Here is a 16,888-nt window from a genome sequence, read left to right as displayed (position 1 = left end):
ACCTGAAAAAACGTCAGCAAGAACATGGTCACAAACAGACTCATCCCCATCAGGAAACACCCCTTTAAGAAAGAAACGGCAATAGAGAATCTTACGTTTGTTGTGTTTCTGTATTTTCTACCGATATAAGTTCAAAAAAAAGTCAGTAGTAAAAGAGTCATGATTCAATGTCAGTTTATGTCTTCGCGCGTTATTACTAAATTGTAATTAAATAACGCCTTGCTCTGCACACAACCGAAAGAACGTGTCCAAACGTATTTCAGTAGCATTCCAGTGGCATTTCTGCCGTGATAAACATCTGAACTTAACCATGAGGTTATAAGCTTAAGTATAAAATGGGTCTTACCTTGATAGCTGCTTTTGCCTCGAACATTGCCACGGTAAGCCCCTGGTTGCATGCTGTTCGTTGCTGCGCGTAGGTTTGCAGAGGTATTTTCATCGAAGATGCCTCCTATTACCGAATTTCGGCAACACACACAAGGTGACTGAAAAATTCCCTTAGATTCACGTCCGCAATTTACTGGATATTTTCCGAGCTGAAGTCCGCCATATTTGTTTTCTCACAAACTAGTACTTAGTCTCGCTCGGCCAAATTTCTTAACTGGGGCGATCATGTAAACTCGGTTCCAGGCCTCGCTGCTAGCCCCCCCTGGATGGAACCATATGGCTTTACAATTTTTAAAAGTTTCTTGCAATAACGCGCTCGTTTGGTCACGAATTTTAATAACGCCAGCGACAGTATCGTATCGTGATTATTGTATCGCAATGAGAATCCCTATGGCTTCCACAAAGGTTCGCTAACTGATACATTATTGTTTGGTAATATTCTTTTCTTCCAACGCGTGCCAGCCGTCAGTGACTAAGGCAACTCTGACGTCATAGATTTTTCACGGTCATTGCATATTTGGCGTGGCCAATCAATCGAAATCTCTCCTGAATATTCTGGAGGTGTGTTTCATCTTCTGCAAGGAGTGTTTGGTCTCGATCTGCGTTTTCTCTGTCAAGGTAGGAGAATCTTTTTTCGTCTTTGGTCTTGACTGGGTAGTCATTTGTACTTGAACCGGGGCTTCAACTTCGTTATCTTGGGATGTAGTAAACTATATCAGGAATGCCTGATAAACATAGTGTTTGAAAAGCAACCAGAAGCTTAACGCCTTTGTTATATAGAAGTATCCCTTATTTCGGCGCAAAAGCGCCGTTTCTGTTGGTCAATTAACGGTTTTTGAAAGCCTTTAAAGGAAGCCATTGTAAGCCACACTCGTTTGTTCCTTAGGGACTTAGACTAGGTAGAAAGAAGATCACGCACATTGGGGTGCGTATTAAATATTCTGCTGCAGTCAGTCGCTGCACATATTGTCCATGCCGCTTTTCGCACACAGAATCAACCTTTTCGATGATCTAAATTGAAACATACCAGTACAGAGCGCTGCAGCACCCGACCAACCTTTAGATTAGTGTCGAAAACATTAATAATCGAGCTGTCTTAATTTTTGTCTGTTTTTGTTTTCTTGAAAGCTTTTCACGCAAACAAAACCACCTACTGATCGATCGTGCTTCATTGTACGTTACGTATAACTTACAGTATACGGCTATTGTAAATAACCGTTCTCTTTCCTTTCTTTGTGATTTTGGTCACGAGAGCTCATGTTTGACTGATTTTTTAAACCCAGCGCTCTTCTTGTTACAAAATAAACGTCATTTCCGACGATTAACTGCGCGTTTTGACTGCCACAAGACCGAATTATTAAATTGAGCCTTATAGTGTTCGTAGAGCTTTATTTACAGTGAAAAACTACTTTCCACGGTCCACAGTCTGTCTTCGAGTTTCCGAAAACGAGTGTCGTTCCAGATGTTACATTTATTTTTGTTTATAATAGTAATCTTTTTTGTCGAAAACCTTGTCAAATCGAGGGAAACATTTTGAATATTCTCTTGGCATTAAATTCATATCATGTTGTATAAATTACCTGAAACATTTGGCCGCCGTCAAAGATGTTTGTCACGCAACTTTTTCATTAAGTTGTTGTTATCGATCGACGCATGGATAGATTTTGAAATTTTTACTCGCATCAAAAGGCCGAACTATGGCATTTTGAATCCCTTACGTTTTAGTGTTCGGGTCACCTTGTTATTTACAGAAAAAGGCGTCCATCTAATAGCTCATAAAAATTGTCGGGCGTGTTTCAGGTGCAAACATTGATACGAAAAGTGTTCAAAGTTTGAGGGCATTGCAATACAAACGGGGAAAAAAATCGCCATAGTAGCAGTTTGGTGTGTTTGAACCCGTTTAAAGTCTGTTTACATTGAATGTTGATCGGTCTCCTTAGAAACTTGTGACAAACGATGTTTTTTTTCAATTGAAGTCATGACATTACCCAATTACGAGACGACCTTTGACACAAGACGTCCTAATTAAGCATGTTCGTTGCAGTGTCTACAGGATTTGATTAGCCAAGTTCGTCGGTATTGAATTCTTTTCTCCGCATTGTGCCTATTTCGTCATATCCTGAATGTTTTTCCGCTTGCTGAAGCCATGAATAAATTATGTAAAGATTTCTTGCTTAACTATTAGCAAACAAAACAACATTTTATCTCCATTTCGGGAATGCCGAGGAAGAAATCGATTGAAGACCTTCGATCATAATCTGGTCGTCATGATGTGAAAGATTGGATGGATAACTGCCTAACCACCTGCTACCAGAGTTTTTCCACATAACTTAATTAAATCAATCTTTAGAAGCAAAACGTGTTTAAGTTTCCTTTTTCTTAAGTTGTATTGGCGCATGTTATTTATGTTCGTGAAATCTTGCCAATAGCCACCTTGAGATGTGTAGGGTTTCCATGGAGAAAACTCTGAATTATTTATGTCTGGAACAGATCCTTGAAAAAACGAGCGTAGAAATAGTGTTATGTGAGAAGAGTGGACGGTTTTATGACAGGAAATTCAAGACATGTCTTGCAAATTAAATTAATGGATGATAAAAAATGAATTACAATAAAATAGTTAACCGTCGTGCCGGGCTTTTAAACTTTCTTAACGATTTGTGATTACTTTTAAATTGAAGGAAATCTCAAAATAATAATTTGCTAAGGCAGAATGACACCAAAATGGTAATGAAAACTAAAACAAAATAAGGACGGCTAAGAGTGAGAAAGATTTACACGGATTACAAACGACAAACTTGACAAACTTGGCCAATATTTTCAAGATGCGCGGTCCGTGACGTAGCTGCTTTACATGTAAAGAGCACTTCCGTCGTAAATGGCCGTATTCTTCTAATGAAATATAAATTTGAACTCAATATGAATAAATTCTCTCGACCCACGCATATTGTCAAATGAAATGGAGCATTGCCCATAAAGTACGTTTAACAATAAGAATGCACCATTTTACCAAAAAAATATTATAGCTCCTGAAAGTTGCAAAATATTCCCGCTTTTCATGTAACGTCGTCATTTTCCAAAATTAAAAATTCCCAATCCTTCCGAAGTTTTAGTTTCATCAGACAGAAGACCCTCAATTAACTTGACGTTTTACAACGTTTAAGCTCGACAGGGTTCCTCCGAGGACGTTTGAATTTCCCAAGTTCATGCGTTGCGTGACATTGAACTGGCGGTCACCAACATGGCGTCTCCGTACAAAGCTCTATAAATTTGAGTGAAACACTTTTCCGAAGAACGCGCGAATGAAAAATCAGGGAGACCTAAATTTTGGCAAGGTTTTTTATATATTAATCGTCTCTTATATCGCAGATTCTCGAGTTAGTTTATTGAATGGTTACGATTTTTATTTTCGATTGCGTGACAGTGTAAACTAGCGATTGACTCTTTCTTGCCTCACGCCAGATATACGCTACACAGTTTATAACAACTCCATTTTAACATGGCACAAGTTGTAACAGCCCAGCCAGGAACCACTGTTGTTGTACAACAAACCCAAGTTCTGAGGGACTGGAATTCAAGCGTATTTGACTGCTTTTCTGATATTGGTTCTTGTAAGTTAACCGTTCCTTTTTCAATAGCCTTCTTAGTTATTTTCCTCGAACCATTGTAAGTAAGGCGTTACCTAGGAGTGATTTTACAAAGTGGAATGGAACTAGCTTGCGATGGTGGCTCATGCGGGGGAATTTCATTGAAAAGAGAAAAATGTCATTTGCATTTGAAAAGACTCTCTGCATTTGCCTCAGTTGCAAGCTGGTTCCAGTCCAATACCGGGAATACGAATATGGCTTATTAAACGCCAGTCTTCTTTGGAGCCAACCTTGTCCCCAGGGCCTTTTCCCCTTCACATTTGGCGGGAGAAGCGCCTTGGGGACGAAGGTGGTGTGGAGCTCTCGGGAAAAGGTCGTCACGCAAAGCTTCTGATACAAGTTTCTCCTCACGCGTTTTGTGACAGAATGACGTAGGTTCGTTTTGTTGTCGTCAGGCAAAGTTTCGCGTCACGCATTGAGTGACAAAATAACGTAGATTTTGTCTGATTCAGTTTTGTTGTTCGTGAACAGGCCTCTATGGTTTGTGCTGCCCTTGCTTCCTGTTGTGCAACATCTCCACCCGTATGGGTGAAGGATTTCTCTATGGTTGCTGTTGCTCTGAGATCGCTCCATTCACTCTTAGGGCCAAGTTGAGATCAGAGCAGCATATTCAGGTAAGTACACTTAGGAAGATTGTTACAACATTTCTACGGACTGAATCCGGCTAGTCCCTTGCAACCTGTTTCTAGAGAGAAATAGATGTGAGAAATTAAAGAAAGACTCAAGGTTTGCTCGTTTTTTTTTTTTAATGTCTGAGAGAGGCCTGGAGCGCGGAGCAAGCCAAGGAAGCAGCTCGAAAAAGCTGTAGAAACACTCGCCTCTCGGCTCGTGATTCCAAAGCATTTATCGTTCTCCCAAACTTCTACTCCTGTTTCTATTAAACAATTAGATTATGAGCTCGAGATTTCTATCGCGTGATAGTTGACGAGGACGCAGCTCGAGTCAACTATCACGCATAGAAATCGAGAGGTAAAAACTGCACACTGCTACACTACTCACAACCTATCACAGATTAGTATCAATCTACCAACGTTCTATCACGAATGCCGTTCCCTGATTGGCTACGACTCGCTGTCCATTCTATAATAGATACTGAGTAGCGTAGCAGTGTGCCCTTGTCGATAAAATGATGGCCGCTTCGTAGCGTTTTCGAAGTGTCTGTGAAGAAGATTTGGATAAAATTTTGAACGATTAGCAGATTTACACGAAAACAATTAGATTATTCGCTCTCGCGTTGCATGATAGTTGACTCGGGCTGCGCCCTCGTCAGCTATCACGCGATAGAAATCACGAGCTCATAACCTAATTGTTTAATAGAAACACGATTTTTAACAAACAGTGCGCGTATTTCTTTGGGCTATTTTCTAAAATCTTTTATCACTCTCCTGACCTTTGTTGTTCTTTATTCAGGGCTCTCTTTGCAACGACTCCCTGCTTGTGATGTTTTGCCCCGCCTGTGTGTTGTGCCAGATGGACCGTGAGCTTAAAGCCGTTGGCAAGTAAACGTGGACGATGGGACGGATGCATCGTTTTAAGCCTCATTTGGCTTTTTGCTGTAATCTCTTTTATTTCAATCCGAGAAATAAGGCCATGTGATAGTACTATGTTATATGCTTTGCCTTTAAACTGACTAAGGTGTGATTATTCGAGTGTTAGAGGGACTGCTTATTTTCAGTTTTGGTTTTAAAGCATGGTCTGTACCGTTTTTCAGCATTTATTTTTATCACTGAAATATTCACACTATGGAGTCAGATCATTTATCCAATTCACGACTGCAAAATTGTAACCCGTTCTTGTGCATTTGTTAAGTTTTGATTTGATAATAAATGAGATGTTGGTGGACTTTTAGCCTGGTAAATATAGCTAAATATATGAGAAGACGATTTTTTTTCTCTCTGTTGTACAAGCATACTCGCGAAAAGAATTCCTGGAGTTCTCCAGCTCGGACTCGACCACTGATAGCCTGCGAGCAGGCTCACGTTGGAGCACAAGGGCGCGCGGCGTAGCCGCGAGCGCGAAATCGAGCGGCGAAGCCGCGAGACGAGAACTTTCTTGGCTTCTCTTCACCAGACTCCTTCCCGCCGGATCGCTTTGCTCTTCGCCGCTCGCGCGTGTGACTCAAAGGTGAGCCTGCTCGCAGGCTAACCACTGAGAGCGCTCGCCTCCCACCACTGTGGCCCGGGTTCGATTCCAGCCTGGTGACATATGTGGGTTGAGTTTGTTGTTGGTTCTTGCCTTGCTCTGAGGATTTTTCTCCGGATACTCCGGTTTTCCTCTCTCCACAAAAGCCAAAACTAACTTAACGCATGACAGAGAGGGTTCAAAGTGTTGCAAGCAGAAGTTTCCTCTCGTCTCAATCTCACCAAGCAGAAATCTGTCACGCGGGGTACTTAAAGAGTGAACACCGCTCCACCAATTTTGCCGCCTTTTCATTGTATCCCTTTGTTTAGATTACACTGAAATGTCCACATTATTCGATTATATTACAGTTTTATTAAACAATTGCTCTATTTCCTAGAAGATTCGTCCTTGAGATGATGTTGACAAACTCGGCGCCACGTGCGTCGGCTGTTCATCACTTCGTATCTAACACGGGCTGAATAATTGTTAAATATTCAATGCGAAACTACGTACTCTGTAGAGACTAGTCCGTTAAACCTTCCCCATTATATCACGAACGTTTGTTGTAAAAACTTCATGATGTATGTTCTTCTTCTTACATGTCTTAGGCAATTTTCGCTGATGGCCGCAATTGGCGAATAACCAGTTGAATTATGAAATTTTGTTAACTATAGAAAATTAGCTACCCGACCGAGAATAGTCTTAGCAAAATTGTCACGTGCTGTTTTAAATATGAAAAATTTAATGAATTTTAACCAAATGTTTTTTTCTCGCATGCGATTATGATTATACTAGGGTATCTAAAAGATAATAATGCTGCGGCACATTCTATTGATAGTGACATATTTTACGCAGTGATTCATCTACAACTTCATGCATGATGACACATGGATAGCGAGGTATGACAAGGGATCGTGACAAAAAAGCGCATAGTGATCTGACCCATGTTTGAACATAAAAAGATACACATCAATCTCCCCTTTACCAGATCGCGGAAATCGAAAGATGTGGAAGTTGCAGGAACAGAAATCTAACTTATAAATTCTGTATTGATACGTATTAAATGTGTCAAGAATGTTGACAGACTGTATCGAGGACGCGTCCATCGCGATGTGTGAAAATGCTAAAGCTTTAGCTTAAATTCATGTTTGGATGAAAAGGAATAGACCGCAGCATATATGAAATTAGCGTGTTCTACGGTTTTCGTTTGTTTTACTTATTCTGTAAGCTTTAGGAGCGACGATTTCTCTTCATTTAAGAATTCGGGCAAATAGGCGAGACTGCTAAGAAATGACATACTAAGTTTAAAATTAAGATGTCACAATTAATCGTCCAGATTTACAAACTGTCACATACTGCCTGCATTAAGAACAAAAGCAAGAGTTGTGAAAGCAGGCACAATCTCCTTCACATCGTTTTACAGGTAAATCAGAGCAAAACACAACCACTAATCTTTCTCACTGGAATCCACGCAAAAAGGCGCCCTCCTGTAGTTCGTGGGGGCGCAACGCACTCTGGTAAAAAGTGGCGCAGTGCATTCTGGTTAAATGCGATGCATTCTGGTAAAAAGTGATGAATTCGAGAATTTGGATCCCCTTTTATATATTCTACTTAAATCCTGTTTATGTTGCTGCTCGCTCGCTACGCTCGCTCCGCAGCAATAACCCCCCACCCCCCCTCCGGTTCCCCAACCTCCCATCTCAAGTGCCGAAACTGTTTCGCTATCCAGCTCACAATGACTGACGACTTTTTACTGTATTGATTTGTGGGTAAATGGCAACATGGATGAATTCCTTCATTTTGGAAATGTTATTTGGTTAAATGGTCATTCAAACTATACAACACGGGTACATTATCGTCGGTCAGTGTAAAACGCAGACTGCCGACCGGGGCTAAAATGCAGACTGAGGGTAAAATGCAGACTGCAGACTACAGACTTCTTAAGGACGGTGCATACCAAATACAAAGGTTTTTGCGCCAGGTAAGGACCACGCGGAAAAAGTAGATCTTTGCAAGGGCTATTGGAATCCACAAAGAAAAATGGGGGCAGCCACGCATTTTTTCGAGATAATTAGCCTTGAATCTCAACAAAAACGGCTGACATCAGCATTTTCCTGAAAAAAGAAGGAAAGGATATTTCTTCACAGATTTCAATAGAATTCACCTTTACATACAGAAAAGCAAACACATTTAAAAATCTTTAAACTAAGTGGCAAATGGTGACAAAAAAACATAATAATAAAAAACATAATAACAAAATCGTTGCAAAAGCGCTTTTAACTTGTCTGACAGCCTTCCTCTGGCTCAGCTAAAATACAGTCTAAATACCTTTTGCTCACAACCAGAAACTAATCACGTGTTGAATAGATTTGTCACTTCATTTCATAACATAAAATGTAGGGGTAACCACGCGTTTTTTCAAGTTATTGATCTTTTTGAAAACTTTTACGGTGCCCGTTACATTTTTTCCTGTCACCTCCCCAGTAAGTGAGACATTTGCGTATCTCGCACTGGTTTTGCGCGCGCACCACGCCATCTGCAGGTACGTGTTTACAGTTGGATTTCAGTATAATTTTCGACAAATAATAGCTAGGTTTTCAGCTGGAAGACGTAAACAGTTTGTGGTTAGCGATATGCTGTCATTCTGGTGTTCCTGGTTTAAGAACAGGTTCATTAAACTTGATTTGGTCACAATAGGAAAATTTTGCTTTCATTTTAGTCGTGTACGTGATAGCGTAGTTGATTGCGTCAATGTCAACCCCAGCGCGTGCGTGGAGCTAACCCATGGCTTGCGTGATGCGCAGAACGTGTGCGCACTAACAAAAGTAGGCACCGTCCTTAACTACCTTATTACATGAAATTTTCGCGACACGTTAATTTCGCGATTTTGAGGTTCGCATATTTCGCGACACCTTAATTTCGCGATTTTGCGAAAAATTTTGCATTTTGACTCACTTTAATTTCGCGTTTTTGAGTGAGACACTATATTTCTTTGTCAATATTATTTAAGATGTCCCTGAATTTGATCAAACAACTTAATCAGCAACGTCCAAATAAACAGAAACGCAACTGATTATGTAAACAGTGACAAGAAGGATGTTCTCACAGTGTCTACAAGGCAATTGAAAGGTTTAAACAACCAGTGGAACAGCACCACAAGGAGCCAGTAAATGGACAGTTTGAGGATTGTACAAAAGAAGTGCTACCTGGAGTGGAGACGGAAAGCAGTAGTGATGAAGAGGACCAGAACATTACCACAAAATAGTTCAAAATGATTGTTATAAACGTGTGTAATGGTAATAAATCGCTTTTTTAATTATTGACGTAATGTGAGTCACTTAATTTTCGCATCATGTTAATTTCACATTTAATTTTCGCGTCACTAAAATTTCGCGATTTTTTTTAAATCGCGAAATTCGCGAAATTGACGTGTCGCGAAAATTTCATGTAATAAGGTATATATCGTGTAATTTTCATTTTCGATTGCTACCCGTAAATGGGATTATTCAGGCTAATCGCAGTGAAAGTGTGCGCTCCGGTTCGACGGTTAGCCTGAATATCACTTACGTTAGCCGGAGCATCACTCAGGTCAGCCTCTCAATAATGCACCGTTTAGCCTGTTTACGATTAGCTCTGAGTGATGGAATTGGTAGCACAATTCGGTTAAAAAGTCTTCAGTCTGCAGTCTGCATTTTACCCCCGGTCTGCAGTCTGCAGTCTGTGTTTTACACTGATCTACATTATCATCAGGTTTAGTTAACGCAGGCTCGTTCAGGTTGACATGCTGACATCGGCAACCCCTACCCCCAACCCCTCCCGAGTAAGCCGCCAACCAACCCCGTCCTCAGGGCCGTCTCCACTTTTCAAAATGGCGAGAGGGAGAACACCCTGGGCCAGGCTGAACTGACACCCCTGTTGATTGGTCCATTCATACGTACAGGCTGATTGGTTTAGATACGTGCCTGCCTTGAGCTGTTATACATAAAACCATTTCTTACGCCTGCATGGGTCAAACAACACTACAATACTTTTAAAGCTTTTCAACCCAATAATAGGAATGAATAATAACTAAATACAAACATATGTTTAGAACCCACCATTACATTAATCACAAGAAAATTCTCAGGGCATAACAATATCTGCATGTAAACTATCAATTCCCAGTATCAATCCTGTATGCACTAAACACATGTTCGCATTGCTGACCTACTTTTTATTTGCTAATGAGAATCACTACATGATAATGAGGAAAACAATTAAAAAAGCACGCACCAAACTGAAACTAATCGTGGCACTTTCCATTCGGTGAAAAATTCTGTCTGATTGGCAGGTAACTTTGTTTGAGAAATTGCTTTCTTGGTAATGGTCTGGTCAGAGATTGATCAATCGTTTTAAGCTAACAGGAAAGGGTAGTACAAAGCTCTTTTTCTAGGTAACACTTTCTCAAAGGCTCCGGCCAGCCTCTTCATCCCACGTTTGTACACCCGTGAAAAGCACAAGTGAGAGGTGGGATATGATATTCCACGGCACATCACAAATTGGTATATACCACACAAGTGAATAGTACTTTTCGCGCACGCTGATTGGCTAGCTCGGAGGTGATTAGCCAAGTACTATTCACCTCCGAGCAGCCGAAGAAAAACAAAATGGCTTCCCGTTTCAAATAAAGTCACTCTTAAACAAATAAAGTCACTCTTTGGTCCGCTAGTTATTCAGCTTGTGTGGTATATACTATACCTCAGTGTGGGTGAAAGTGGTGGATATTTACCTCCACTTCGGTAAATAATTGTTAACCATTTTATACCATGCCATAGAAAATACAGTGGCCAACACAATCAATGCGACATACGCGCGGCGCATGATGGGAAGGTTGAGTGTAATACTATCGAATATACGACGGCTTTCCTGCATTCTGATTGGCTGTTTTTTTCTGTGGCATGATATAAATAGAAGAAGCGTTGCGATAAAGAAGGTGAACAAAGGCAAAGCTGCACCAATAATTTAATTCTGAAAAATGTTTATATACAATTGTTCCCCTTATTTTAAGGTCTTGGGAGACTCGTCTATAAAATACTTAATTTACCGTTTCTCTTAAATAACAATGACCTTAACTTGTGACCGAATTTTACGTGTTTTACTCGTATGTTGCAACACAAATTTCTGGTGCTTGTAGTGTCGTTTATAACTACAAAGTCCTACCACAAGGAGAATGATTAAAGCCACTAAGCTCGCAGAAACAGTGGAGTAAATTACTTTGGATTCAATTCCTTGGACAGCAGTTGGAGTCAAAGTTCTCATTGACGTCGTCTGTGTAGTTGTTGATGATTTTTGCGTGGACAAATACGTTCTCGTGGTGCTATAGAACAGTGTTTTAATCGGCTGGCTTGCTTTAGAAGTTGGTTTGATATCATGGATCTTTTCACCACAGGAGATCCCTGTCCATGGTTCGTAACAGTGGCATGTGCCAATATTGCTACATACTCCATTACCTGAGCAGTTTTTGGCACAGCCAGGCACCATTTTAAGAATTTCATTTACTGAAACACATTGGCGGTTCAGGCATACTTTGCCGTCACCGCATTTCGTTCCCTCGAGAGTCATGGCCGCGTCAGGTACATCCAGGCCCATTTGTAAGCTTGCCCCTTTACACGTGATTATTTTACCATCAAAAGGCCAGCGTGAGTTCATCACATCTCGCCGTATGCCTATGACAGGCCGTTGATTTCTCGCACGGCACCACAGCTTGCCACATTTTGCATCCTGCAGCTGGCAAGCTCGATATCTCCCTTTCTTTGACCTGCGGCAGTGGCCAAATTTGTCCGGGCTGCGCGTGTTGTGATAATTATAGCACATATCAGGACCTGATACGGCATCGCGGCCCCACAGGTCCTGACATTGCTGGTCGTGGGTCAGACATTTCCCAAGATAACAATAGGCCGTGTTGTTTGCACAAGGATAGCCATTATGGACAAACGCATCCTGGGGACAAACCCCTGAAGAGCCCTTGCAAGTTTCCGGGATGTCACATTCGTCGACTTTCTCCCTGCAAATAGCTCCACTCATTTTAAACCTACACTTTTCACAGCACGCGCCATCGGCACACTGAGCATGTGCACGCAGCTTGCACGTCACGTGATTGCAGCAATTGTCTCTCTTATCAGCACATTCTTGCGCCGTTCCACAGTCGCACTCCTCGCCGCCTCCAACGATACCGTCTCCACAAACCGGTCCCCCAACCAAACTCCTAGGAACGTTAAAAAGACAGTTCCCTAAGCCCCGCGATAAAGTCTCCTCGAGCCCCTTAAGACTGCAGTTGCTGAATTCAGTGGCTGGTTCACGACCGACATGCTCGCTCATTACGCATCCGCGCGAGTTGCGCGTGTTGCACACACAGCGCGGAAGATCTTCATCGTGATACATGCCAAACAAGTGACCCAGCTCGTGGACGAACGTGTTCGCGGTGAACGCGGCGTTCCGGCTGTAATCCTGAATAACGCCCGCGGATTGCCGCGAACAGATTGTCATAACCTGAGCTTTGCCGCGAATGGAATCTCTGAGCGACACTCCAGTTAAAAGTTTCGTTACGTCATTTGGATACTTTCGAAGCAGTTTCTTTTTTCTGTATTTTATCAAGTTTGACAAGTACGTCTCTGCATCGTCGTCCGCTTTCACTTTGTCCGCTACGTCCCAGGTTTCTATAGCAACCAACGCGACACGCACGTTCAGCGGTTTAAAAATAGCATCCACTATATTTGCGATCTGCTTTGCGCGCATATTTGTCTTGGTCAGGTTCTTTCCACAAGCTTCAAATTGTTTGTGGTCGTTAATTATAAGCAGTTCAACATATTTGGTTTCGGTAAAGACGTCCCTACGAGTTCTTTTGTGAGTTTTTAAGTCGTTTTCAGTAGATCTTTTTGAAAACCCTCGATGAGTTTGAATATTAATCATGCAAACGCCCTCGTCCTGTGTCGTTCTTTGTTCGGTTGAGTAATGTTCGTTAAAGTTATAATCATCCATTCTATAGATTAAATGAAATGAGTTGTCTGTTGGTTCTATATGGTAAGACTTAAGTCCGTCGAAAATCAGGCCCTCAATCCCTTCACAAGTAGAAAGAGACACTGTCGACCTTTCCCTACCCCTCAAAGTGCCATGGTAGAAACAGTGGTTCATAGTTCTCATGTCTGTGGCAGAGTCGTTGTTATAGCGTTCGTGTCTTTCACGATATCGCGAAGTGAAGAGGCCGCGATTCTGATACAAGTCAAGCGTGAAGTTTTGTTGAAAGGCAATGAATGTTATTTCTGCCTTTATCTCTGAGTTACCGGCCTGCAAAACAAAGATGTTACAAAAGATTAGTGCCCTATTGTAGGTCTTTAGGGCATCTTACGTTTCCAGCTGCCTAGGAGTCCTGTTTCATTCGGATGCTTTACCTTTAGTGATTAACTATCTATAACTCAAACGCTAATAGGGGTACTACATTTAGAAGCTGTTTAAATTGAGCAACTTTTTTCCAAGATAAGCCGACTGCTACTGCTTTTATTAAAATAAATCTGTTTATCTTGGCAATTTTTGACTCAGTAGAGATTTAAGTTTTCGCAACAGACTTGCCATCAATTTAAATAATTCACATAAAAAGTCGTCTTAGACTGTAAAACATACATGCTATTGATGTAGGTAAGCAATACGTACAAAGAGGTGTTTGTCGATTTTCATCTGTAAATTCTAGATTCGACCAGATAAGCGTTCTATGATGAATTCAAAACATACTGTCAACACCCGAGAGCTGTATCTTTTGATTGATAATGTTTAGTAAGGTGTAGCTTTTTAAAAACTGCTGTAATGACTTCAAAGTGTGAAAATTGCTTAAGGCTAAAATTATAGCTTAGTACAGACTCCCATGACGCGCGCTGAAACGTTTCTGAGGATTATTTACTTTGCAGAAAAAGAAAAAATAACGTCCATTTTATAGGTCTTAAAGGCTCAGACATTCCTAATCTGACGATTTTCTCTGACTCGCGCTGTGTGATCTATCGCACAACTTTAGCATAACATGCAAGCCGGGACTCATTCGCCTTTCGCATATTTATCGATGTCGTCCCGTGATGTTCTGGTTTCGAATTCAGTACGCCTGGAACATTGTTGATAAATTTAACGCTTATTTTACGCTTAGGTGCTCTTCGTTCAAATTGCACTTATAAAAAAATGAAGCTATAAAAACAAACAATAACGCGGCGTGAAACGCTGCATGGGCCCTGATCTGTTTTTACAGCCCGTGATGAATGTCACAAGAGCGGAATACATTCGGTCAAATGACCTTCATGAATATTAATCCTTTCATAGGTTTTCAGTTCATTTTGTCATCCTTCGATAGTTTTGTTCCAGACAGCTTACCAAGCTAAATAAAAAGGCAATATATATTAAGTAATTCCCCTTAGTCTAGCTGTAAAGCTGTAAACCAGATTGATTTCATATTGCCTTCCGGTGTGACAAATATCTGATGTCCACATCACGAACTGAGTAACACATCGCGTGAATTATGTCTCTGCGCACCGCACGATTAACCTGAACGTTTGAGATAAACATTCGCTAAAGTATATTGCATCAAACCACGGAATATTCGTAACAATGGCGGAATGCCGCCTTTTGTAGGTTTTCGTGGTTTTCTCAAGTCTCTGGTAAGCCACGTATGTGGTATTTTATCTACACCTGGTGAGTTTTCAAGGACCCATGCCGATTCGAAGCCCAATATAAAAAAACCCAACTCGTGTCCTTCGCTGGCAATTTTCCTTAGTCTTAAAATGGCTTAAATTTACTCACCGTTTTTGCTACGTAGGCCGACCCAGGAGCTGTCGGTGTTTTGTCTTTTCTAGCAGTATATCGTATCCTGGGTAATATAAATTGATGATTTACCGGCTGGTTGTCCTTAAAGGCCGGCCAAACGCTGCCAGACGACAATGTCCAACTCGGACGGTTCTTTTCTTCGAAACAATTCGAGAATTGTACCAAAAGTTGTAGCTTAAGAAATACGCAGAACGGAAACAAAAACACAACCATATCCACTTTGTTGTGTTGATCCCGAAGTGATAAACTGTCCGTTGAAAAAATAGTGAAGAGAATGAAAGGCCAACAAGATTATAAATATTCCCACTTGGACAGTCTCTAGGCCAGTGTCAAAACTGATGTGTGAAGAATTGTCGAATGTTAAATGTTCGTCACCGTCAAAGGGCTTTTCGTAATGTGAAACGAACAGTTCAATCTGGTCTTCCACAAAGAATCAATCAAACAAATGTTTCGCATCTTACGTTTCAATCCTTCTGCCATTCCAGTGAAGCGCGCGTTCCGCCGGAAATTATTGACATCTAAATATTTTCCCTCTCGATTCGTTGCTTTGTGACAGATCTTAATAGCGCCGTAAATTCTGATTGTGAAGGTCAGTAGCAATTAATTATACTTCTAACCCGCCAGGGCTGTGTTATATTCTAGCCATGTAAACGGCCAGAAAAAATGGAAGAAGGGAAAAAGCTGAACGAACGCTCCGAACAGTAATAGATTTCGCGATAACCCAAAGTAGTTTAGCTGTTTGTTTATACTTATGTAGATCACTAATTGGACTGCCTTAATCCTCCCATTGTCTTTGAATGAACAGTTCAAACCGTAAACGAACCGCGCATGAAAAGAACAATGGCTTAGAAAGGTTAAGAAAGATTAAAATGACTTTCAATATTACCTTAAATGTGTAAATTAGTTGCGCGCGTTTGATGTTATCTCGGTTGTACAGACACCTTTAAAAAGCAATAAAATCAAATCTTTTCCTCTTTTTACCTGTCGTACATTCACACCATGGGTCCATTAATCTAATTTTTTGTCAACTCATGCCTGACTGATTTCCTATTTTTGCTTTGATTGCTGCAACATTGGTGCAAAAAATTCGTCAAGTTTCAGGAAACACATTTTCTCGATACCGTAATAGATAATGCCAAGTTTCTACAAGCTAAACGAATGAACGTATGGAAGACAATCGTTAACATGGTTTTTTTTCAAACCCTTAAACAGGTCAACGTGACAGGGCGGCGAGAATGTCGCACAGGATGAAAGGGTAAAAATATCACTTCGGAAGGTTTTCAACGAAGAGCCCGGTATCCGAGAAAAGAATCACATAATAGGATCCTACTCTTGTACAAAACAAAGTGTTACTATGATGGGCTGCTGTGATAACGCACTTGACTCATTTGTCAGCCCAGTCAATCATTATCTCTCTATTGTGTCAACAACCCAAGTGGGTTTTTACTAAACCGATAATTGAACCATGCATGAAATGTGTGGTATAAATTTGCGAATGACAATAATTTCCGTGTGGCTTACTGGTTTATATATATAGGTCTAATCAGTAGACCATTGATCAATCGCGTGTGAGAGGGAACTAGAGTACGGATTATTTCGTCCCATGGCATACATAACACCACGGTTTACCTTCGTGAAACAATTTGGAATCCCGATTTTTCGACTTCTGATTTTCCGAACCAGAAGTCGTTACTCTCCCCTGAGTCTCCCACAGTAATTTTACCTCCGATTTCTCTCGAACTACCCAATTTTTCAAAAAACTCTTTTTTTGTTTTTGACGTTCGAAAAATCGGGATTCCATCTTAGTGAACAGTTAGTCGGCTATAGGAGCACATGACCTCCTGTTACTACTACTAAATATCTAATCGGGCAGAAGCACATTACCCTCTTGACAGTTA

The 16,888-nt window shown here is 41.0% G+C and overlaps 3 protein-coding genes across 4 annotated transcripts in view; 2 read left to right on the top strand and 1 right to left on the bottom strand.

The window, feature by feature from the left end:
- The window catches only part of LOC145491254 (18S rRNA aminocarboxypropyltransferase-like), a 30,088-nt gene extending 29,349 nt beyond the window's left edge, over positions 1–739 (top strand). Inside the window, exon 8 of the transcript XR_014049795.1 lies at positions 644–739. The gene's annotated coding sequence lies outside the window, so the exon portion shown is untranslated. The remainder of the gene's footprint in view (positions 1–643) is intronic.
- A 177-nt stretch (positions 740–916) lies between these two features.
- Positions 917–5,873, top strand: LOC145491277 (cornifelin homolog B-like). 2 transcript variants are annotated; one of them, XM_081470447.1, is made up of 4 exons: positions 917–1,005; positions 3,847–3,995; positions 4,503–4,645; positions 5,442–5,873. In XM_081470447.1, the coding sequence occupies exons 2-4, from the start codon at positions 3,884–3,886 to the stop codon at positions 5,532–5,534; spliced, it is 348 nt and encodes a 115-aa protein (XP_081326573.1). In that variant the 5' UTR covers positions 917–1,005; positions 3,847–3,883; the 3' UTR covers positions 5,535–5,873. The 2 variants fall into 2 exon arrangements, with proteins under 2 accessions (XP_081326573.1, XP_081326574.1); XM_081470448.1 differs by lacking the exon at positions 917–1,005 and having other exon boundaries at positions 1,027–3,995.
- A 5,268-nt stretch (positions 5,874–11,141) lies between these two features.
- On the bottom strand, positions 11,142–15,460 carry LOC145489995 (zinc metalloproteinase-disintegrin-like MTP8). Its single transcript, XM_081469083.1, has 2 exons — positions 14,967–15,460; positions 11,142–13,475 (listed from the first exon to the last, which is right to left on the bottom strand). The coding sequence occupies exons 1-2, from the start codon at positions 15,201–15,203 to the stop codon at positions 11,244–11,246; spliced, it is 2,469 nt and encodes an 822-aa protein (XP_081325209.1). The 5' UTR covers positions 15,204–15,460; the 3' UTR covers positions 11,142–11,243.
- Between the last annotated feature and the right edge of the window lie 1,428 nt (positions 15,461–16,888).

Source organism: Orbicella franksi, chromosome 6 (assembly GCF_964199315.1).
Source record: "Orbicella franksi chromosome 6, jaOrbFran1.1, whole genome shotgun sequence".
Classification (NCBI taxonomy): Eukaryota; Metazoa; Cnidaria; class Anthozoa; order Scleractinia; family Merulinidae; genus Orbicella; species Orbicella franksi.
This window is presented reverse-complemented; position numbering and strand designations above follow the sequence as displayed.